Source organism: Lagenorhynchus albirostris, chromosome X, assembly GCF_949774975.1.
Source record: "Lagenorhynchus albirostris chromosome X, mLagAlb1.1, whole genome shotgun sequence".
In the NCBI taxonomy this organism is placed as follows: domain Eukaryota; kingdom Metazoa; phylum Chordata; class Mammalia; order Artiodactyla; family Delphinidae; genus Lagenorhynchus; species Lagenorhynchus albirostris.
This window is the reverse complement of record NC_083116.1, coordinates 83,681,427-83,705,135: the sequence shown is the minus strand read 5'-3', so window position 1 is coordinate 83,705,135 and position 23,709 is coordinate 83,681,427. Positions and strand designations below refer to the sequence as shown.

Here is a 23,709-nt window from a genome sequence, read left to right as displayed (position 1 = left end):
CTCTTTCTGTTTGGGACGAGCCTGAGCTTTATCTTTTTTTTTTTTTTTTTTTTTGGCTGCGTTGGGTCTTCGTTGCTGTGTGCAGGCTTTTCTCGGCGAGTGGGGGCTACTCTTCGTTGCGGAGCATGGGCTTCTCATTGCGGTGGCTTCTCTTGTTGTGGAGCATGGGCACTAGGCGCATGGGCTTCAGTAGTTGTGGCACGTGGGCTCAGTAGTTGTGTCTTGCGGGCTCTAGAGCACAAGCTTAGTAGTTGTGGCACACGGGCTTAGTTGCTCCGTGGCATGTGGAATCTTCCTGCACCAGGGCTCAAACCTGTGTCGCCTACCTTGGCAGGCGGATTCTTAACCACTGTGCCACCAGGGAAGCCCTCTGAGCTTTATCTTATTACCATCACAATACTCCTTCCTCTCCTTTCCACCTGCTGTGCTGTCTGGAGTATTTTATTCTTTCATTTTCTTTCTAGCCTTGCCTTCCCACTTTCAAGCTCTAAATCAGAGCTGTTTTAAGCAATGGATTTCCCTGACCCTCCACCTCCCAAGGCCTTTCTACCTATCTTCATCAAATGCTCAAGAGCTTAGGTAATTGTGAAATTAACCACCTTTTCTCTGGGTTTCTTTCTAGAATTGAAGGCAGTAGGTGCCTTTATCCAACCTCTGTGGTGATATATCAATAAATAACTCTTTTTTGTCAACTCAAATTGCCTTAAAGTCTGATTAGAATTCTGGACAATTGAGAGGAAGGACTGTGGAAATTAAAACTTCTCTGCAAATTACCCCCAAGTTTCTGTATTTTTCCCATACCTAAGCTCCTTCATATACTCAGAAATCTTTGAAAGCTGCAGCCTGAAGTTTTAAAATATCTAATGGGTAAAGTATTCTCTTTCTTTGAAGAGGGAGAGAGAGTTCTGTACTGACTGACGACAGAACACTTGAAACCTGAAGTCATCACACAATACTGAAAATTAAAAGAGTTGATTTAAAGAGAAAAATCTGATGACACAGCTTTAGATCAATCCTCAGATGAGCTTTCAAAGCTGTGGTAATTGTATTCAATGAAAAGTGGAATGGGGAGCCATCTTGAGCCATCTTAGTGAGAATTCTTAAAAATCTCTGAAAGTCTAGGGCTGAAAACATACTCACTTCTTATGTTATACCTTTTTCAGAACCTTCAAGTATAGTATGCTATGTAAAAGGAGAAGGTAAATCAGATAGTCTATGTTTTTCTTTAACCGTAAGGATAGCTATATTCAAAATATGAAAGAATTCAGACAGTATATTGAAATTCTTATTAAAATTACTTTGACCGTATTAAAAGAGAAATCTCAGTGCACACAAAAATCATTCACTATAGTAATATAGATATGGAATGCTTATCCTATTATGTTTTCATGTCACAAAGCAAGAAATGGTAAGGTAAACCTTGAGAGCCGCTTTCAAGCACAGTCTGTTCTCTTGAGGGAGCATACATGCAGAATACAGTATTCACAAGCTGGAGAATCCTTGCTACAGGCTGGATTCACTTAGGCATAACAGGTACACTTGAAAGTGATATGGACAGAAGGAAATATGTGATGATATGCTTTGAGGAAGTTACCATTAAAACAATACAACCCAAACAACTGGTCTTCCAACATTTCTTTTAAAGTCATGTGGACCTAGAGTCTGTCATACAGAGTGAAGTAAGTCAGAAAGAGAAAAACAAATACTGTATGCTAACACATATATATGGAATCTAAGAAAAAAAAAAGGTCATGAAGAACCTAGGGGTAAGACAGGAATAAAGACACAGACCTACTAGAGAATGGACTTGAGGATATGGGGAGGGGGAAGGGTAAGCTGTGACAAAGTGAGAGAGTGGCATGGACATATATACACTACCAAACGTAAAATAGATAGCTAGTGGGAAGCAGCCGCATAGCACAGGGAGATCAGCTCAGTGCTTTGTGACCACCTAGAGGGGTGGGATAGGGCAGGTGGGAGGGAGCAAGACGCAAGAGGGAAGAGATATGGGAACATATATATACGAATAACTGATTCACTTTGTTATAAAGCAGAAACTAACATACCATTGTAAAGCAATTATACTCCAATAAAGATGTTTAAAAAAATATAAAGTCCTGTGATGATGGCAGAAGAAGAGTAATGACTGAAGCCCTATTGTGGACAGGGTTTTTGTTAGACCACAGGGCAGACTTGGTCTACAGAAGGACAACTCATGATAGTTTGCTGAAGCAAGACCCTGCAACATCTTATCTCGTCAAGGCAATAAGAATAGCCTATATGTTCTTCAAGTTCTACACATTCATCAGTCAGTTTCCATTTTGGATTTTCCTGAATAATATGTTTGTCAATATAATGAATAACTGTGGACTGAGTACTAGCTAATCACAAGGCCTTGAACCCATGACATTATTCCGGGCAGCACTCAAGGTCTAGGAGATGGCCTCTATTTAGCAAAAGATAGTGAGGTTGCCAAAGTAATCTCCATTTTATATTTAACATTCAGAACTTCAGCTTCCTTAGGTTTCTGGGACTAAAGCCGAGAGTCCAGAAAGTCCCTGAAAATTTAACTAGATCTTTCCTTAATGTATACTGGCAGACTGTTTATTTCTATATCTGCACCCACAGTCTATATACTTCTAGAAAAACAATATTATACCTAACCTCTTCTTTTGTTTTTGTTTTTTGTTTTGTTTTGTTTTTTTGGCCATGCCCCACTGCTTGCTGGATCTTAGTTCCCTGACCAGGGATTGAAGCCAGGCCACAGCAGTGAAAGCCCCAAGTCCTAAACACTGGACCACCAGGGAATTCCCAACCGAACCTCTTCTTATGCTTTCTGTTGTAACTCTATTTCTCAGTGTTATCAGGATAATCTCTGTTATCCCAGATATTCCTGGGAGTCTGCCTCTTTAATCTGGGAAGGGAGCTAGTTAGGTGAAGGGACAAGTAGGAAATATGGGAAAAATAGGAGCTTAAGTTTATATGAGGGATTCAGAGGAGAAGGAATTTTTAAGCTCAGCACAGTCATTCTTGACAACTTCTCCACATCCTCCCCCTCCCCACCAACAGAAGTCTACTGCTCACCTTACCTGGATGGAGTGAATCCACCCATGAAGGATGGATTACATTAGAAGTATGTCAAACAGTGGGACAAATCACAGAAGACATGTCTTAGAGGGGCAGATTGAAGCAATATGTGGACCACAAACAAGGCGTGAGTTGGGATGAGGTCTTGTAAATCGAGAAACCAAAAATATCATAGCATAGCAGAGGGAGAAAGCAGATGGCTGTCTTGCTAAATTCTGTGAGTAAAACGTGGATACTTCTTGGTGCGTTTATTCATGCTCAGCATGCTCTAAGGGTATTTTAAAGAAAGTCAGAACAAGAGAACACTGCCTATTCTTGCCCGTCATCATTCTCTGAGTTTAGGCCCATATTATCTTTCATCTAAAATTTTTAAATCATAACCATAATACCACTCGATAATGATATTGTGGATAATGATATTATGGATTAAGTACTTTAAAAATTACCAATAATTCTTTAATATCATCCAATATGCAGTTAATATTCAAATTTATCCAATTGTCTCATAAATGTCTTACCAAGATTTTTCCTTATTCTTCCATTTTGACCTCTTTAAATCCTGTCTTATTCCTTCTTTAATCTATCCTTCATTAAGGAGCTAGTTAAATATCACAGAAATAGCTCTGCCCATGTCACTCCCCTCCTCAAAACAATTATCTTTTATCTCACCCAGCCTTTCCTTGAAATTCACTTTCCCTCATATTCCAAAAATAAAGCATAGTCATATTTTGTGTAAGGGCTGCATTCCTGAAAATCTCTCATAATTCAGAACTCCTACAGCTCAGTATGATCCTGATAGAGAATGGAGTCTTGCTTGTTTACTGGCTAAGTAGCACTACTATCTCCAAAGCCATCTTCAAGGTCCAGATATTGCTTGGCAAGGGCAGTAAACAGTCCACAATATCCTTGACCTTTTTTTAATTAATTGAAGTATAGTTGGCTTACAATATTATATTAGTTTCAGGTGTACAGCATAGTGATTCAGCATTTTTACATATTATACTCCATTAGAAGTTATTACAAAATAATAGCTATAATTCCCTGTGCTATACAATATATCCTTGTTGCTTATCTATTTTATACATAGTAGTTTTTATCTCTTAATCCCCTACCCCTAATTTGTCTACTCCCCTTTGGTAGCCACTAGTTTTTTTTCTATATCTGTAAATCTGTTTCTGTTTTGCATATACATTTGATAGTATTATTATTATTTTTTTGGCTGTGTCATGCAGCATGCAAGATCTTATTTCCCCGACCAGCGATTGAACCTGCAGTGAAAGTGCTGGGTACTAACCACCGGACAACCAGGGAATTCCCTGTATTATATATTAGATTCCTTATATAAGTGATATCATACAGTATCTTTCTGTCTGACTTATTTCACTAAGCATAATATTCTCCAGGACCATCCAAGTTGTTGCAAAAGGCAGAATTTCATTTTTTATGGCTGAGTAATATTCCATTGTGTGTATATGTGTGTGTATGTATGTGTATATATATATATATATATGTATATGTATATCACATCTTCTTTATCTATTCGTCTATTGATGCACATGGGTTGCTTCCATATTTGACTGTTATGAATAGTGCTGCTGTGAACATTGGGGTGCATGTATCTTTTTGAATTAGTGTTTTTTTGGTTGTTGTTGTTGTTTTTCCTGATGCATATCCAGGAGTGGAATTGCTGGAGCATATGATAGTTGTATTTTTAACTTTTTGAGGAATCTCCATACTGTTTTCCATAGTGGCTACACCAGTTGATATTCCCAACAGTGCAGAAGGGTTCCTTTTACTCCACATCCTCTCCAACATTTGTTATTTGTAGACTTTTTGATGATAGCCATTCTGACAGGTGTGAGGTGATATCTCTTTGTTGTTTTGATCTGCATTTCTCTGAAAATTAACAATGTTGAACATCTTTTCATATGCTTGTTGGCCATCTGTATGTCTTCTTTGGACAATGTCTATTCGTCTTCTACCCAATTTTTTTAAGTTTTAAATTTTATTTTATTTTTTTTTTTACACAGCAGGTTCTTATTAGTTATCCATTTCATACCCATCAGTGAATACATGTCAATCCCAATCTCCCAATTCATCACAGCACCACCACCCCACCCGCCGATTTCCCCCCTTGGTGTCCATACATTTGTCCTCTACATCTGTGTCTCAATTTCTGCCCTGCAACACGGTTCATCTGTACCATTTTTTCTAGGTTCCACATATATGTGTTAATATACGATATCTGTTTTGCTCTTTCTGACTTACTTCACTCTGTATGACAGTCTCTAGATTCATCCATGTCTCTACAAATGACCCAATTTCTTTCCTTTATATGGCTGAGTAATATTCCATTGTATATATGTACCACACCTTCTTTATCCATTCATCTGTCGATGGGCATTTAGGTTGCTTCCATGACCTGCCTATTGTAAATAGTGCTGCAATGAACATTGGGGTTCATGTGTGTTTTTGAATTATGGTTTTCTCAGGGTATATGTCCAGTACTGGGATTGCTGGGTGATATGGTAATTCTATTTTTAGTTTTTTAAGGAACCTCCATACTGTTCTCCATAGTGGCTGTATCAATTTACATTCCTATCAACAGTGCAAGAGGGTTCCCTTTTCTCCACACCCTCTCCAGCATTTGTTGTTTGTAGATTTTCTCATGATGCCCATTCTAACTGGTGTGAGGTGATACCTCATTGTAGTTTTGATTTGCATTTCTCTAATAATTAGTGATGTTGAGCAGCTTGTCATGTGCTTCTTGGCCATCTGTATGTCTTCTTTGGAGAAATGTCTATTTAGGTATTCTGCCCATTTTTGGATTGGGTTCTCTGTTTTTCTTAATATTGAGCTGCATGAGCTGTTCATATATTTTGGAGGTTAATCCTTTTTCTGTTGATTCATTGGTAAATATTTTCTCCCATTCTGAGGGTTGTCTTTTCATCTTGTTTGTAGTTTCCTTTGCTTTGCAACAGATTTTAAGTTTCATTAGGTCCCATCTGTTTATGTTTGGTTTTATTTCCATTACTCTAGGACATAGATCAAAAAAGATCTTGCTGTGATTTATGTCAAAGACTTTTTTTCCTGTGTTTTTCTCTAAGAGTTTTATAGTGTCCGGTCTTACATTTAGGTCTGTAATCCATTTTGAGTTAATTTTTGTGTATGGTGTTAGGGAGTGTTCTAATTTCATTCTTTTACATGTAGCTGTACAGTTTTCCTAGCATCACTTATTAAAGAGACTGTCTTTTCTCCATTGTGTATCTTTAACTCCTTTGTCATAGATTAGTTGACTATAGGTGCATGGGTTTATCTCTGGGCTTTCTATCCTGTTCCATTGATCTATGTTTCTGGTTTTTTGCCAGTACCATATTGTCTTGATTACTGTAGCTTTGTAGTATAGTCCGAAGTCAGGGAGTCTGATTCCTCCAGCTCCGTTTTTTTTCCCTCAAGACTTCTTTGGCTATTTGGGGTCTATTGTGTCTCCATAAATATTTTAAGTTTTTTTTGTTCTAATTCTGTAAAAAATGCCATTGGTAATTTGATAAGGATTGCATGGAATCTATAGATTGCTGTGGGTAGTATAATCATTTTCACAATATTGATTCTTCCAATCCAAGAACATTGTATATCACTCCAACTCTTTGTATCATCTTTAATTTCTTTCATCAGTGTCATAATTTTCTGCATGCAGGTCTTTTTTCTTCCTAGGTAGGTTTATTCTTAGGTATTTTATTCTTTTTGTTGCAATGGTAAATGGGAGTGTTTCCTTAATTTCTCTTTCAGATTTTTCACCATTAATGTATAGCAATGCAAGAGACTTCTGTTCATTAATTTTGTATCCTGAAACTTTACCAAATTCATTGATTACTTCTATTAGTTTTCTGGTGGCATCTTTAGGATTCTGTATGTATAGTATGTCATCTGCAAAGAGTGACAGTTTTACTTCTTCTTTTCCAATTTGTATTTCTTTTTCTTCTCTGATTGCCATGGCTAGGACTTCCAAAACTATGTTGAATAATAGTGGTGAGAGTGGACATCCTTGTCTTATTCCTGAGCTTAGGGGAAATGCTTTCAGGTTTTCACCATTGAGAATGAACTTTGCTGTGGGTTTGTTGTATATGGCCTTTATTTGTAGAGGTAATTTCCCTCTATGCCCACTTTCTGGAGAGTTTTTACCATAAATGGGTGTTGAATTTTGTCAAAAGCTTTTTCTGCATCTATTGAGATAATCATATGGTTTTTCTTCTTCAGTTTGTTAATATGGTGTATCACATTGATTGATTTGTGTATATTGAAGAATCCTTGCATACCAGGGATAAATCTCACTTGATCATGGTGTATCATCCTTTTAATGTGCTGTTGGATTCTGTTTACTAGTATTTTGTTGAGGATATTTGCATGTACATTCATCAGTGATATTGGTCTGTAATTTTCTTTTTTTGTAGTATCTTTGTCTGGTTTTGGTATCAGGGTGATGGTGGCTTCATAGAATCAGTTTGGGAGTTTTCCTTCCTCTGCAATTTTTTGGATGAGTTTGAGAAGGAAGGGTGTTAGGCCTCCTCTAAGTGTTTGATAGAATTCACCTGTGAAGCCATCTGGTCCTGGAGTTTTATATTTTGGAAGATTTTTAATCACAGGTTCAATTTCATTACTTGTCATTGGTCTATTCATATTTTCTATTTCTTCCTGGTTCAGTCTTGGAAGGTTATACCTTTCTAAGAATTTGTCCATTTCTTCCTGGTTGTCCATTTTATTAGCATAGATTTACTTGTAGTAGTCTCTTAGGATGCTTTGTATCTCTGTGGTGTCTGTTGTAACTTCTCCTATTTTCATTTCTAATTTTATTGATTTAAAGCCTCTTCCTCTTTTTCTTGATGAGTCTGACTAATGGTTTATCAATTGGTTTATCTTCTCAAAGAACCAGCTTTTAGTTTTATTGATCTTTGATATTGTTTTCTTTGTTTCTATTTCATTTATTTCTCTCTGATCCTTATGATTTCTTTCCTTCTGCTAACTTTGGGTTTTGTTTGTTCTTCTTTCTCTAGTTCCTTTAGGTTTAAGTTTAGGTTGTTTATTTGAGATTTTTCTTGTTTCTTGAGGTAGGCTTGTATTGCTATAATCTTCCCTCTTAGAACTGTTTTTTCTGCATCCCGTAGGTTTTGGATCATCGTGCTTGTGTTGCCAGTTGTCGCTAGGTATTTTTTGATTTCCTCTTTGATTTATTCAGTGATCTCTTGGTTATTTAGTAACATATTGTTTAGACTCCATGTGTTTGTGTTTTTTATGGTTTTTTCCCCTGTAACTGATTTCTAATCTCATAGCGTTGTGGTTAGAACAGATGCTTGATATGATTTCAATTTTCTTAAATTTACTGTGGTTTCATTTGTAACCCAAGATGTGATATATCCTGGAGAATGTTCTGTGTGCACTTGAGAAGAAAATGTAATCTGCTGTTTTTGGATGGAATGTCCTATTAATATCAACTAAATCTAGTGGGTCTATGTGTCATTTAAATCTCATGTTTCCTTATTAATTTTCTGTTTGGGTGATCTGTCCATTGGTGTTAGTTAGGTGTTAAAGTCACCCATTATTATTGTGTTATTGTTGATTTCCTCTTTTATAGCTGTTAGCAGTTGCCTTACGTATTGATGTGCTCCTATATTGGGTGCATATATATTTATATTTGTTATATTTTCTTGGATTGCTCCCTTGATGATTATGTAGTGTCCTTCTTTTTCTCTTGTAACATTCTTTACTTTAAAGTCTATTTTGTCTGATATGAGAATTGCTTCCAGGTTTCTGTTGATATTTACATGGAATATCTTTTTCCATTCCCTCACTTTCAGTCTGTATGTGTCCCTCGGTCTGAAGTGGGTCTCTGGTAGACAGTATATATATGGGTCTTGCTTTTGTAACCATTCAATGAGCCTGTGTCTTTTGGTTGGAGCATTTAATCCATTCACGTTTAAGGTAATTATTGATATGTATGTTCCTATTACCATTTTCTTAATTGTTTTGGGTTTGTTTTTATAGATCCTTTTCTTCTCTTGTCTTTCCCATTTAGAGAAGTTCCTTTAACATTTGCTGTAGAGATAATTTGGTGGTGCTGAATTCTCTTAGTTTTTGCTTGTCTGTAAAGCTTTTGATTTCTCCATCAAATCTGAATGAGGTCCTTGCCAGGTAGAGTAATCTTGGTTGTACTTTCTTCCCTTTCATCACTTTAAATATGTCATGCCATTCCCTCTGGCTTGGAGAGTTTCCTCTGAGAAATCAGCTGCTAACCTTATGGGAATTCCCTTGTATGTTAACCTTATGGGAGTTCCCTTGTATGTTATTTGTCATTTTTCCCTTTCTGCTTTCAATAATTTTTCTTTGTCTTTAATTTTTGCCAATTTGATTACTATGTGTCTCATTCTCTAGGAAGTCCTCCTCCTCTTGCCAGACCCCCAGGTTGGGAAGCCTGACATGGGCTCAGAACCTCCATTCCAGTGGGTGGACTTCTGTGGTATAAATGTTCTCTGGTTTGTTAGTCACCCATCAAGCAACTATTGGATTTGATTTTATTGTGATTGTGCCCCTCCTACTGTCTCACTGGGACTTCTCCTTTGTCTTTGGATGTGGGATATCTTTTGGGTTTATCCTGTATGGGACTCTGTGCACTTCCTGGACTTGTGTGCCTATTTCCTTCCCACATTAGGGAACTTTTCGACTATAATCTCTTCAAATATTTTCTCAGTTCCTTCTCTGTCTCTTCTCCTTCTGGGATCCTTATAATGCAAATGTTGTTGCATTTTATATTGTCCCAGAGGTCTCTTAGGCTGTCTTCATTTATTTTCATTCTTTTTTCTTTATTCTGTTCCTCAGCAGTGAATTCCACCATTCTCTCTTCCACATCAATTATCCGTTCTTCTGCCTCAGTTATCCTGCTATTGATTCCTTCTAGTGTATTTTTCATTTCAGTTATTGCATTTTTCATCTCTGTTTGTTCTTTAATTCTTCTAGTTCTTTGTTAAACATTTCTTGCATCTTGTCTATCTTTGCCTCCATTCTTTTTCCACAGTCCTGGATCATCTTCTCTATCATTATTCTGAATTCTTTTTCTGGAAGGTTGCCTATCTCTACTTCATTGAGTTGTTTTTCTGGGGTTTTATATTGTTTCTTCATCTGGTACATAGTCCTCTGCCTTTTCATTTTGTCTATCTTTCTGTGAATGTGGGTTTTGTTCCACGGGCTGTAGAACTGTAGTTCTTTTTGCTTCCACTGTCTGCTCTCTGGTGGGTGAGGCTATCTAAGAGGCTTGTGCAAATTTCCTGATGGGAGGGACTGGTGGTGGGTAGAGCTGGCTGTTGCTCTGGTAGGCAGAGCTCAGTAAAACGTTATTGTACTTGTCTGATGATGGGTGGGGCTAGATTCCCTCCCTGTTGGTTGTTTGGCCTGAGGCAACCAAACACTGGAGCCTACCCGGACTCTTTGTTGGGGCTAATGGCGGACCCTGTGAGGGCTCACACCAAGGAGTATTTCCCAGAACTTCTGCTGCCAGTGTCCTTGTCCTCATGGTGAGACACAGCCACCCCCTGCCTCTAGCACTAGCAGGCAGGTCTGGTTCTCTCTCCCATGGCATCACTGCTCCCTTTTTTGGGTCACAATGCACACACCACCCTGTGTGTGCCCTCCAAGAGTGGAGTCTCTCTTTCCCCCAGTCCTGTCAAAGTTCTGCAATCAAATCCCACTAGCCTTCAAAGTCTGATTCTCTAGGAAGTCCTCCTCCTCTTGCCAGACCCCCAGGTTGGGAAGCCTGACATGGGCTCAGAACCTCCATTCCAGTGGGTGGACTTCTGTGGTATAAATGTTCTCTGGTTTGTTAGTCACCCATCAAGCAACTATTGGATTTGATTTTATTGTGATTGTGCCCCTCCTACTGTCTCACTGGGACTTCTCCTTTGTCTTTGGATGTGGGATATCTTTTTTGGTGAGTTCCAATGTCTTCCTGTTGGTGATTGTTCCCGTCTACCCATTTTTTATTTGGGGATATCCTTGATCTTTGAATTCATTCAACTCAGAAAAATTGTTATTAGGTTGAGGTTTTATGTTATTTTATATATTACCTATAAAGTGATCATTTAATTAGTATTTATTTTTTGGCCACGCTGCATGTGGGATCTTAGTTCCCCGACCAGGAATCAAACCTGTGCCCCCTGCATTGGAAGCACAGAGTCTTAACCACTGGACCATCAGGGAAGTCCCTTAATTGGTATTTTTAAATTTAAAAGTTGCACAGATATATTTTGCATTTAATAAAACTGACTGTACTGCATCATTACTACCTAAGCATATTGTCTGTTGGTATGTCTCTGTAGATGGAAATTTTTTTTTACCCTTTCTCTTCTTACAGAACTTCTATTAATTCTCTAAGACTCATCTGAAATATCACTTCCTCCTTGAAACCTTCCCTGATCTTCTAGACAGAATGAATCATTCCTTTTTCTTTTTCTAAAATACCTTGCTTGCATATCTACTGCATCACTTATTATGGTATGACTTATAAGCTACTCATATTATTCTATCATTGTAGTTGGTATGTTAGTATGTACTTCGTGGCTATACCTTATTCATTTGTGCCCTCACTGGACTTGACACAGTACTAATAGTGGATACTCAGGTGTGTTGATTCTAATTAATCTTGCAGAATTATTGTAAAGTTTAAATGAAATAATTTGTATTAATTGCCTTATACAGTGCCTGATGCTGGTACTCAATAAAGTTTCCCTCTTTTTTCCTCTTTACTCTTGTTTTACTTTTTCCTCTTGCCTAATTTTTCTCAACTCCCTGTATATTCTGTCCATGACAACAGAATAGAGATTTCTTTCTTTCATTGCTCACATCTCTCTTCTTCAGGGTACTAACACTCACTGTTTGCACCTCTCATTTGTTTATGTATTTATTTTAGGTCACTGGCCCTGTTAAAATTAGAGATTCCCTTAAGGCAGCAGACAGAGGTAATATGACATCTCCACCACTCCTGGATGCCAACCCCATGGAGAACCCAGCACTGTTAAATGACATCAAGATTGAGCCCCCAGAAGAACTTCTGGCTAATGATTTCAACCTGCCCCAGGTGGAACCAGTTGACCTCTCCTTTCACAAGCCAAAGTCTCCTCTTCAGCCTGCCAGTATGCTGCAAGCTCCAATACGTCCTCCCAAGCCACAGTCTGCTTCCCAGACACTTGTAGTATCCACTTCAACATCAGACACAGGCACTTCAGCAAACATCCCTACTGTTCTGACCCCAGGCTCTATCCTGGCCTCCTCTCAGGGCACTGGTGGTCAGCAGATCTTACATGTGATTCACAGCATCCCCTCAGTCAATCTGCCAAATAAGATGGGTAGCCTGAAGGCCATCCCAGTGATGGTGCAGTCACTGCCCATGGTGTATACTACTTTGCCTGCAGATGGGAGCCCTGCAGCCATTACAGTCCCACTCATTGGAGGAGATGGCAAAAATGCTGGATCAGGTGAGCATCAATCTGCCCCTTTGCTAGACTTTACCTTCCTTCATCTATTCCCTTTTTGAATATTGTATCTCCTATTTCTTTTCCAATTATTCTTGCATACAGCTTTAAGAGCAATTTTTCATAAATACTGTTTTTATCATGTCTCTTCAGCGCTTACAAATGTACAAAGAATATTTTTCATTTAGCCCATGTTTCTCAAACTGGGGTATACATATCTTTGAGTGAAATACTATGTATCTTTCTGGAACCTCTATATTATTTGACAGTAAGTAATTTAAAACATTTTATATTTTTAAAATATGATTTTATTAAAGAGAAAATATAATATTTGAATAATATTTTAAAACATGACCTTCAAAAATAGTTTTAAGCTACTAAAGCAACTACACTGGGACTTTCCAGGAGGATGTGTTTAGTCTTCTATGCCATTAAGAATGCTTTGTAGAAAAGTTGAGAATGTTTCTAGCCCTACATACATAGCCAGCCTTATCTCCCAGCCTCTCCCAGCACTGTACCTTTTCTCTTCCCTACAGGTAAAATAGTCTTCTTTGAAATTTTGCCATCTTTCCTGTGTTCCACCTCATTTAGCATCTATCACCTTCCACGTTATTTTTTACATGCTTCTATCACAAGTGTATGGGCATTCTTCCCAATTGAATTGTAAATTTCTCGAGGACAAGACTCCATCTTATTTTTCTTTGTACATCTCCAGAGAGGACAGTGGTAGATAATAGTTGTCTTGTAAAAAATGATGTGATGAACAAACTTGAAACTTTTTCCAGGAGAGAGTTCATATGCTGTAATCTTACCTTTTATTTATTTTTAAAATAAGTTCAGAATTCAGAAAGGTATGTTTATCTCCCTTTCACCACTATCCCCCAGCCACCCAGTTCCCCTCCTAGAGACATATCTAGTTTGTAATGGAGAATGATGGAAGAAAATTATATGGCTTCTTGAAGTGGTTCAAGATATTTACCTTCACCACATCTGTAGAATTACAAGCAGTTTTGGATGTTCAGCTTTAGGAAGGATGTTGGGAAATTGGAGTATAATCAGAGGAGAAAGATTAAGATGGTTAGAGGACTAAAACCCATGTCAGAAAGGAGATGATAAATGTTTAGCATGAATTAAAAAGACCAAAGGGCAGATATGCGGGTGGAAATGACTAGGAACCAGATTTCAGCTCAGTGTAAAAAAAAACGTTCTAAGAGTTTTCTACCTTTGAAATTCAATGCCTTGTGATCTTTCCATCACTAAATGTAGGAGAATGACATACTAAGCATCAAGTTGCTGAGACTCCGCTGTGTTCTTTTGAATAAAAATGCCGTTATCGATTAGTGGTTAGTTGTGGTAATGATAAGTATTCATAACAATCTTGCTTTTGAGATCCCCTGAGGGGTTTATTTAAAATACAATTATAAATTTTCATATAGGGAGTGAGCCAAACAAAACAGGAGATGGGAAAATAAAATTCTTTGTGTGAGAATTTACTGATATCAAGGCAGTGGTAACACCAAGGGATGGTTTGATGGGCTTTGAATTCCCACCCATCATAATATCCATCAGTCCATCAGAACCATTTTATTTTTTTTTTTTTTGCTTTTTTTTTTTTTTGCGGTATGCGGGCCTCACTGTTGTGGCCTCTCCCGTTGCAGAACACAGACTCCGGACGCGCAGGCTCAGCGGCCATGGCTCACGGGCCCAGCCGCTCTGCGGCATGTGGGATCTTCCCAGACCATGGCATGAACCCGCGTCCCCTGCATCAGCAGGCGGACTCTCAACCACTGCGCCACCAGGGAAGCCAAATCAGAACCATTTTAAATAAATGGAATAAATTGTAAAGTGTTCAACGTAGTTTCAAGCTAAGACCATTAGCACAGTGGTCTCCAAATGGTATGCTTACACCTTGGTGGGGGGCAAAGGGGGTATTGCACAAAGTATTTGGAGCACAAAAAGAAAGCATCAAAACTTCTATTTGTATTGTCTCACCCTTTACATGATATTTTGTTTATTTTTCATAATGTACACAAAATTTTAGGATGCTAGTACATTTATATCATAAACACACACATACGCATGCAGAGACACAGACACAGATATATGCTTAAAACGTTTTAGTGAATGATACACAATGTATGGAGGTGACTGCTCTAGCCAAATACTCCCCGTCCCCAACTTTATTGCCACGCTTAAGTTTCTTCTATATAGAAATTTTGAAGCTTTCACTAGATCTGGATGTCTGACCATGTAACTGAGTTTTGTTAGGCGTCAGAAACACCATTGGTTGCCAATAAAGATTTAAGGGCTTCTGCCAACATAGGTGGAAGGGAAGGACATTAACATGTATCAAGCACCTGCTAGACATGCATTATGTGTCTCATCTCAATGACTCGTTTCCATTAAGGAACACAAAAGCCAAAGGGGATGTTCTCACCTCTAGCATGAGCCTAGGCATTGATCTGAGGACAGCCAGGGAACTATTTAGAGTTTGATTCAACAAATACAAATTGAACCTGACTTTTCAACAGACACTGTCTTGGGTCCTCGAGATAGGGAGTTGAATCGTACCCAGACCTTATCCTAGGGAAACCCACTATCTTATCTTGCTCACTATCCTAGAGAAGCTCATTCTAGTGACAATGCTCCACACTACCCTTCCCTCAAAGAAATTTCTTTATCCCGCTCTGCTAAAATTTTAAATGCTCTTCTTTTCCTTCCATACAAATATACTTCTTCCATCTTTGCTTTTTCTTTATTTCTCTATCTTGCTGCTACTTTTCATTGTGGGCCAAACTGGGAATCCTGAAAATGATTAGAGGTTCATATATTTGTAGCCCACACTGCTCCTTTTCTTTGCTTTTAGTTAAAGTTGACCCCACCTCCATGTCTCCATTGGAGATCCCAAGTGACAGTGAGGAGAGTGCAATTGAGAGTGGATCCTCAGCCTTACAGGGTATTCAGGTACAAGAGTAAGTACTTTTATCTTTACTTCAGGTCTGTCTCTGTGTATATATGTGTGTGTCTGTGGTAAAAGTGGAACAAATTCTCAGACACAATAGTAAGAATTCGAGGACAACAAAATATAAGTAAACTGCCTTTTCAGCGAAGGTATGAGCTTGTATGCACACATGTGCATGGACATGGATGTTATGACACAGTAATGTTTTAATTGTAGATCATCAATTTTTACCCTTGGAAAATATACAAATTTCCTATAAAGTACAGTTGCATTCTGTTTGTAAGTTTAAAGCAACCTTATCATTGGCTTGTCTTTTAGCAACCATGTTGGATGAAAAATACATTTCTTTAAACCTAAGAATGAAGCTTATTAAAGTGAAATGCTCATATTGCTTGGGAACAGAAACCACCCAAAGAAACATTACCACCTTCTGGGACCTGCATTTACTGAGCAGAATGGCTTAGTTGAGGGAATTGCTTGAGCTATTTCAATTATTGGGGGGGGGCTGGTATTAAATTTGCATAAATTAAATGCATGTATGAGGTGATCCCATTATATGTAAGTCCATTTATTTAACCTCCACTTTAAAATCACTATTTGGCCTTATCTCTCTTTCTTTGCTCAGGCCAGCAGCAATGAGCCAAATGCAGGGAGAAGAGTCCCTTGACTTGAAGAGAAGACGGATTCACCAGTGTGACTTTGCGGGATGCAGCAAAGTGTACACAAAAAGCTCTCACCTGAAAGCCCACCGAAGAATCCATACAGGTCTGCCCACCTCCACTCTACCCCCAACACACACACACACACACACACACACACACACAGAGTCTCTGAGAGACAGGAAGAGAAGAAAGTCTTGAAACAAAGGTTGATCTAGTTATACTCATGGGCACAGGTTCCATTCATGGCTTTTACCCCTATGTCTTGTTTCTACTCTACGGTAGCTTTCATGAAACCAGCCTAAGAAAACACTAAACCTGGTGTCTTCTGAATAGTTATCATTCCCATTGAGCACCTGTAGGTCTTTCTAATTGGGAAGTCATAATATTTATAAGAAGATTAAGACAGATAAGACTCCCTCCCTTGCTACCAGAGCCCTACAAGTTTTATTGAGTATTGAAAAGTACAGTGAAATTAAAGCAGGCTTTTGGAGCTCAGCATCATTTACCAACCTATAACATATCTTTGTTCTCATTAGAAATGAAAGGTGGACATTAGAAAGAATAAGTAAAGCAGACCTGGGGGCTGAGGGGGGTGCTGAGAGAGTGAGCAAATTGCCCCATCTGAAGGAGAACTATCACTCAACTCCAAATAAGTATTACCAAATCTCCCAAATTAAAACGAGTCATGATTGATTTTTTTTTTTTTTGTGGTACGTGGGCCTCTCAATATTGTGGTCTCTCCCATTGTGGAGCACAGGCTCCGGACGCGCAGGGTCAGCGGCCATGGCTCATGGGCCCAGCCGGTCCGTGACATGTGGGATCTTCCCGGACCAGGGCACGAACCCGCATCCCCTGCATCGGCAGGCGGACTCTCAACCACTGCACCACCGGGGAAACCCAAGAATCATGATTTTTATGTGAAACATCCTAGATTTTGAATGTTGTCATGTAATTAAACAAATTTTATAACACCATAGATTCAAAGAAACCTGCCTATGGGCCAGAAATAGCTTTTTAGTCATCAGTTTGTACCCTCTCCTTGAAGACTTCTCACCCCCAGTCATCTCCAGCTCAGAAGTGAGATTTGGACACCCTGGACTAGGAAGGGGGCCTCTTTTCTTGTAAACATATACTGTATTAGAGTTTGTATAGAACCCAACCTTGGTATGCAACCTGGGTATACTTTTTTTCTATTACTGGTATCCCACAGGTTCTTTGGAACTGAGACAGCTGAAGAAATGCCTGCTTTATTGCACTCTAAAGATTGGGGTTCATTGCGAGGGGTTCCAGAGAGTGATATCCTTGTCTCTGGTAGATATTCTCAGCAGAGAGCCATGAGGCTCTAGCTTATCTGGATACCACCTCTAGTATGCAATGCAGCCCTTCATCTCCTTTGAGCATACAATCATGCAAAGCAGAAAGTACAGATACAACAATTTCCATTTAACATACAGTTAAGCCCCAGTTTTTAATAACAGCATCACCCATTCACTCAGGCTCAAAATTAATGATTGATTCTTAACATTCTCTGTGCCCCCAGTTATGTGTTTCTAAACTTCTATTATTTCTTTCTTCAAATAGCTCATTTATTGAGGATGTAAACATAATAGCCAAGAGCATACACTGTGAAACTACACTGCCTGAATTTGACATCCCAGTCTATCACTCATTAGCTGAAAGTTACTTCACCTTTCTTTGCCTCAGTTTCCTTATCTGGGAATATTAATAGTTTAAACACTTAGAATACTGTCTGACATATAGTAAACTCTCAATATATGTGAGCTATTATTTGTATCCTTTCAATTCCAGTCTCACTTCCACACAGTTAGGCTTTTTGTCTTAATTTATTCTTTTTCTCCTCCAACTTTATAGTTGAAAATTAAAATTGTTCATATTCAAGATGTAAAAATGGGTGATTTGATATGTATACATTCTGAAATATTCACCACAAACAAACTGATTAACCCGTCCATCACCTCACAAAGTTACCTTGTGTGTGTGTGTGTGTGTGTCTCATGAGAACACCTAAGATACACCCTCTTAGCAAATTTCAAGTATACAATATTGTTAACTACAGTCACATTGTTGTACATTAGACTTCTAGGACTTATTTATCTTGCAGAACTGAAATTTGTACCCACCATTCCTCTTCCCGTTGGTAACCACTAGTTTATTCTCTATATCTGTGATTCTCTTTCTGTTTTGTTATATTTATTCATTTGTTTTGTTCTTTTAGATTCTACATGTAAGTGAAAACTTATACTTGTCTTTGTCTGACTTATTTCACTAAGCATAATACTGTCCAGGTCCATCCACTTTGTTTCAAATGGCAAGATTTTATTTTTTTATGGCTGAGTAATATTCCAGTGTGTGTGTGTGTGTGTGTGTGTGTGTGTGTGTGTACCACATCTTTTTTTATTGACGTATAGTTGATTTACAATATTATATCATTCTCAGGTATAAAGCATAGTGATTTAGTATTTTTGCAGATTATACTCCATTATAAATTATTACAAGTTAATGGCTATAATTTCCTGTGCTATACAATATATCCTTGTTGCTTATCTATTTTATAATAGTAGTTTATATCTCTTCATCTCATTCTCCTAATTTACCCCTTCCCCGCTTCCCTTTCTGCTTTGGTAACCACAAGTTTGTGTTCTACACGTGTGAGTCTGTTTCTATTTTGCATATACATTCATTTATATTATTTTTTAGATTCCACATGTAGGTGATATCATAAAATATGTCGTTCTCTGTTTGACTTATTTCACTAAACATAATACTCTTTAGGGCCGTCCAAGCTGCTGCAAATGGCAGAATTTCATTCTTTTTTATGCCTAGTAATATTTCATTGAGTATATATATACACTTCTCTATCCATTCTTCTGTTGATGGACACTTAGGTTGCTTCCATATTTTGGTTATTGTAAATAATGCTGCTATGAACGTTGGGGTGCTATTCCAACGTTGAAAATACTAGTCTTTTCAAACTAGCATTTTCATTTTCTTCAGATATATACCCAGAAGTGGAATTGCTTGGATCATATGGTAGTTCTATTTATGTTTTTTGAGAAACCTCCATATTGTTTTCCATAATGGTTACACCAATTTACATTCCCACCAAAAGTGTACTAGGGTTTCTTTTTCTCCACATTTTATCCAACATTTGTTATTTGTAGACATTTTGATATTAGCCATTCTGAAGGGTGTGAGGTGATACCTCTTTGTGGTTTTGATTTGCATTTCCCTGATGTTTAGTGATGTTGAGCATTTTTTTCATGTGCCTGTTGGCCATGTATATGTCTTTAGAAAAATATGTCTGCAGGTCTTCTACCCATTTTTTCATTAGGTTCTTCTTTTTTTATATGAAGTTTTCATGATATATATATATATATATATATATATGATTTTACACCTTATTGGACATACTGTTTGAAGATATTTTCTCCCATTCAGTAGGTTGCCTTTTCATTTTGTAGATGGTTTCCTTGGCTGTGCAAAAGCTGTTAAGTTTAATTAGGTCCCATCTATTTATTTTTGTTTTGTTTCCTTTGCCTGGGGAGACAGATCCAAAAAAAATATTGCTACAAATTATGTCAAAGAGTGTCCCCCATATGCTTTCTTCTAGACATTTTATGGTTTATGATATTAAATTTAGGTCTTTAATATATTTTGATTTTATTTTTATATGGTGTTAGAAAATGCTTTATTTCATTCTTTTATATGTAGCTGTCCAGTTTTCCCAGCACCACTTACTGAAGAGACTGTCTTTTCCTCATTGTACATTTTTGTGCCCTTTGTCATGGATTAATTGGCTATATGTATATGGGTTAATTTCTGGGCTCTCTGTTCTGTTCCACTGATATATGTGTCTGTTTTTGTGCCAGTACCAATCTGTTTGGATTACTGTAGCTTTGTAGTATAGTCTAAAGTCAGGGAGCATGACACTTTCAGTTTCGTTCTTTTTTTCTGATGATTGCTTTTGCTATTCAGGGTCTTTTGTGGTTCCATATAAATTTTAGGATTACTAGTTCTAGATCAGTGAAAAATGTCATGGGTATTTGGATAGGGATTACATTAAATCTGTAGATTGCTTTGGGTGGTATGGATATTTTAACAATATTAATTCTTCAAATCCAAGAACATGGAATATATTTCCATTTTTTGTATTATTTTCAAATTTCTTTATCAATGTTTTATAGTTTTAGAGTATAGGTCTTTCATCTCCTTGGTTAAGTTTATTCCTAGGTATTTTATTCTTTTTGATGTGATTGTAAATGGGATGGTTTCCTTAATTTACATTTCTTCTAGTTCATTATTAGTGTATAGAAAATCTACAGATTTCTGTATATTAATCTTGTATCCTGTAACTTTACTGAAATCATTTATCAGTTCTAATAGCTTTTTGTTATAAACCTCAGGTTTTCTATGTCATCTGCAAATAGTGACAGTTTTACTTCCTCCCTTCCAATTTGGATGCCTTTTACTTCTTTTTCTTGTTTAACTTCTCTAACATGAATTTCCAATACTATGTTGAGCAAAAGTGGCAATAATGGGCATCCTAGTCTTGTTCTTTGTATTAGAGCAGGGGTCCCCACCCCCGGGCCAATGACTGGTACTGGTCTGTGGCCTGTTAGGAACCAAACTGCACAGCAGGAGGCGAGCAGTGGGCAAGCGAGTGAAACTTCATCTGTATTTACAGCTGCTCCCCATCACTTGCATTACTGCCTGAGCTCCTTCTCCTGTCATATCAGTGGTGGCCTTAGAGTCTCATAGGAGCACAAACCCTACTGTGAACTGTGCATACAAGGGATCTAGGTTGCACACTCCTTATGAGAATCTAATGCCTGATGATCTGAGGTAGAGCTGAGGAAATGATGCTAGTGCTGGGGAGTAGCTGCAAATACAGATTATCATTAGCAGAATGGTTTGACTGCACAGAGACCATAATAAATCAATTGCTTGCAGACTCATATCAAAACCCTATCAATGAGTGGCAAGTGAAAACAAGCTCAGGGCTCCTACTGATTCTGCATTATGGTGAGTTGTATAATTATTTCATTATATATTACAATGTTATAATAATAGAAATAAAGTGCACAATAAATGTAATGCACTTGAATCATCCCGAAACCATCTCCACCACCCCAGTCCATGGAAAAGTTGTCTTCCATGAAACTGGTCCCTGGTGCCAAAAAGGTTGGGGACCACTGTATTAGAGAAAAAACTTTCATCTTTTCATCATTGAGTATGATGTTAACTGTAGGCTTGCCTTTATTATGGTGAGGTATATTCCCTCTATGCTCACTTTTTGAGAGTTTTTATTATAAACATGCTGAATTTTGTCAAGTGCTTCTTCAGTGCTTATTGAGATTATCTCATGATTTTTATTCTTCTTTTTGTTAATCTGTTTTGATTGATTTGCAAATATTGAACCATTCTTCCAACCCTGGAATAAGTCCCACTTAACCATAGATCCTTTTTATGTACTGTTGGTTCCTTTTGCTAATATTTTGTTCAGGATTTTTACATATATATTCATCAGAGATATTGGTGCATAATTTTGATTTTATAGTTTCTTTTTCTGGTTTTGGTATCAGGGTAATGGTGGCCTCGTATACTGAATTTGAGAATACTCCATCCTCTATAATTTCTTTGTATGGTTTGAGAAGAATAGGTATTAACTCTTCTTTATTTTTAAAAAATTTATTTTACTTATTTTATTGTTGGCTGCATTGGGTCTTCATTGATTGCGTGAGGGCTTTCTCTAATTGCAGCGAGCAGGAGCTACTCTTCATTGTGGTGCACGGGCTTCTCATTGCAGTGGCTTCTCTTGTTGCAGAGCATGGGCTGTAGACACATGGGCTTCAGTAGTTGCAGCACATGGTCTTAGGAGTTGTGGCTCACGGGCTCTAGAGTGCAGGCTGAGTAGTTGTGATGCATGGGCTTAGTTGCTCTGTGGCATGTGGGATCTTCCCGGACCAGGGTTCAAACCTATGCCCCCTATGTTGGCAGGCAGATTCTTAACCACTGCACCACCAGGGTAACTCTAACTCTTCTTTAAATGTTTGGTAGAATTTCCCTTTGAATTCAACAGACCTTGAAATTTTGTTTGCTGGGAATTTTTTTTTGTTTTTTTGGTAACAAATTTAATTTCACTACTAGTGATCATTCTGACTAGGTTGTCTATTGCTTTCTAGTTCAGTTTTGGAAGGTTGTATGTTTCTAGAAATTTGTCCATTTCTTCTAGGTTTTCCATTTTGTTGACATATAACTATTGATAGTTTTCTCTTTTAATTTTTTTATCTCTGTGTAATTCATTGTTATTTCCTCCTCTTTCATTTGTTTTGTTTATTTGTATCCTCTCTCTTTTCTTTTTGATGAGGCTACATAAAGATTGATCAATATTGTTTATCTTCTCAAAAAAACTAGGTCTTAGTTTCATTGACCATTTCTATTGTTTTGTTTTTGTTTGATCTCCATGTTATTTATTTCCTTGCTGATCTTTATGATTTCCTTTCTTCTGCTGACTTTGGGCTTTCTTTGTTCATCTTTTTCTAATTCTTTTAGATGGAAGTTTAGATTTTTTTTTGAGATTTTTCTTGTTTCTTCTGGTAGGCCTGTATTGACAAAACTTCCCTCTTAGAACTGCTTTTGCTGCATCCCATAGATTTTGGAAACTTGTGTTTCCATTTTCATCTACCTGGAGGTATTTTCTGATTTCCTCCTTGATTTCTTCATTGAACCATTGGTTTTTGTAGAAGCCTGTTGTTTGGTCTCCATGTGTTCGTGCTTTTCCTATTTTTCTTCTTGTAATTGATTTCTAGTTTTATACCATTGTTGTTGGGAAAAAGTACATGATATTATTTCTATCTTCTTAAATTTATTGAGGCTTCTTTTGTGGCCTAACATGTGATCTATCCTGGAGAATGTTCCATGTGCACTTGAAAAAAATGTGTATTTTGCTGTTTTGTGATCAAATGTCCTATAGATATCTATTAAGTCCAACTGGACTATTGTGTCATTTAAGACCACTGTTGCCTTATTGATTTTCTGTACAAATGGTCTGTCAATTGCTATAAGTGGAGTGTTAAAGTTCCCTACTATTATTGAATTATTGTCATTTTGTTTTATGTATTTAGGTGCTCCCATATTGGGTTCTTATATGTTAACAAAATATCATCTTCTTGTATTGATTCCTTTATCATTATATAATGCCTTTGTTTGTCTTTGGTTATGGCCTTTGTTTTAAAGTCTATTTTGTCTTTGAGTATTGTTACCTCTACTTTCATATTTATTTCATTTGTATGAAATATTTTTCCAACCCCTCAGTTTCCTTCTGTGTGTGTGTTTAACTCTGAAGTGAGTCTCTTGTAAGCAACATACACATGGGTCTTGTTTTGGTATTCAGTCACCATATTTTTTTATTGGAGCATTTAGTCCATTGACATCTGAAGTAGTTATTGATAGGTATGTACTT

General features: G+C 37.5%; 1 protein-coding gene across 3 annotated transcripts in view; it reads left to right on the top strand.

Moving 5' to 3' along the window:
• KLF8 (KLF transcription factor 8) overlaps positions 1-23,709 on the top strand; it is a 153,662-nt gene that overhangs the window by 111,941 nt on the left and 18,012 nt on the right. For all 3 annotated transcript variants that reach the window (XM_060137578.1, XM_060137579.1, XM_060137580.1), the window contains 3 exons: positions 12,041-12,605; positions 15,469-15,574; positions 16,190-16,329. In XM_060137578.1, the coding sequence (XP_059993561.1) occupies positions 12,041-12,605; positions 15,469-15,574; positions 16,190-16,329 (811 nt within the window). The remainder of the gene's footprint in view (positions 1-12,040; positions 12,606-15,468; positions 15,575-16,189; positions 16,330-23,709) is intronic.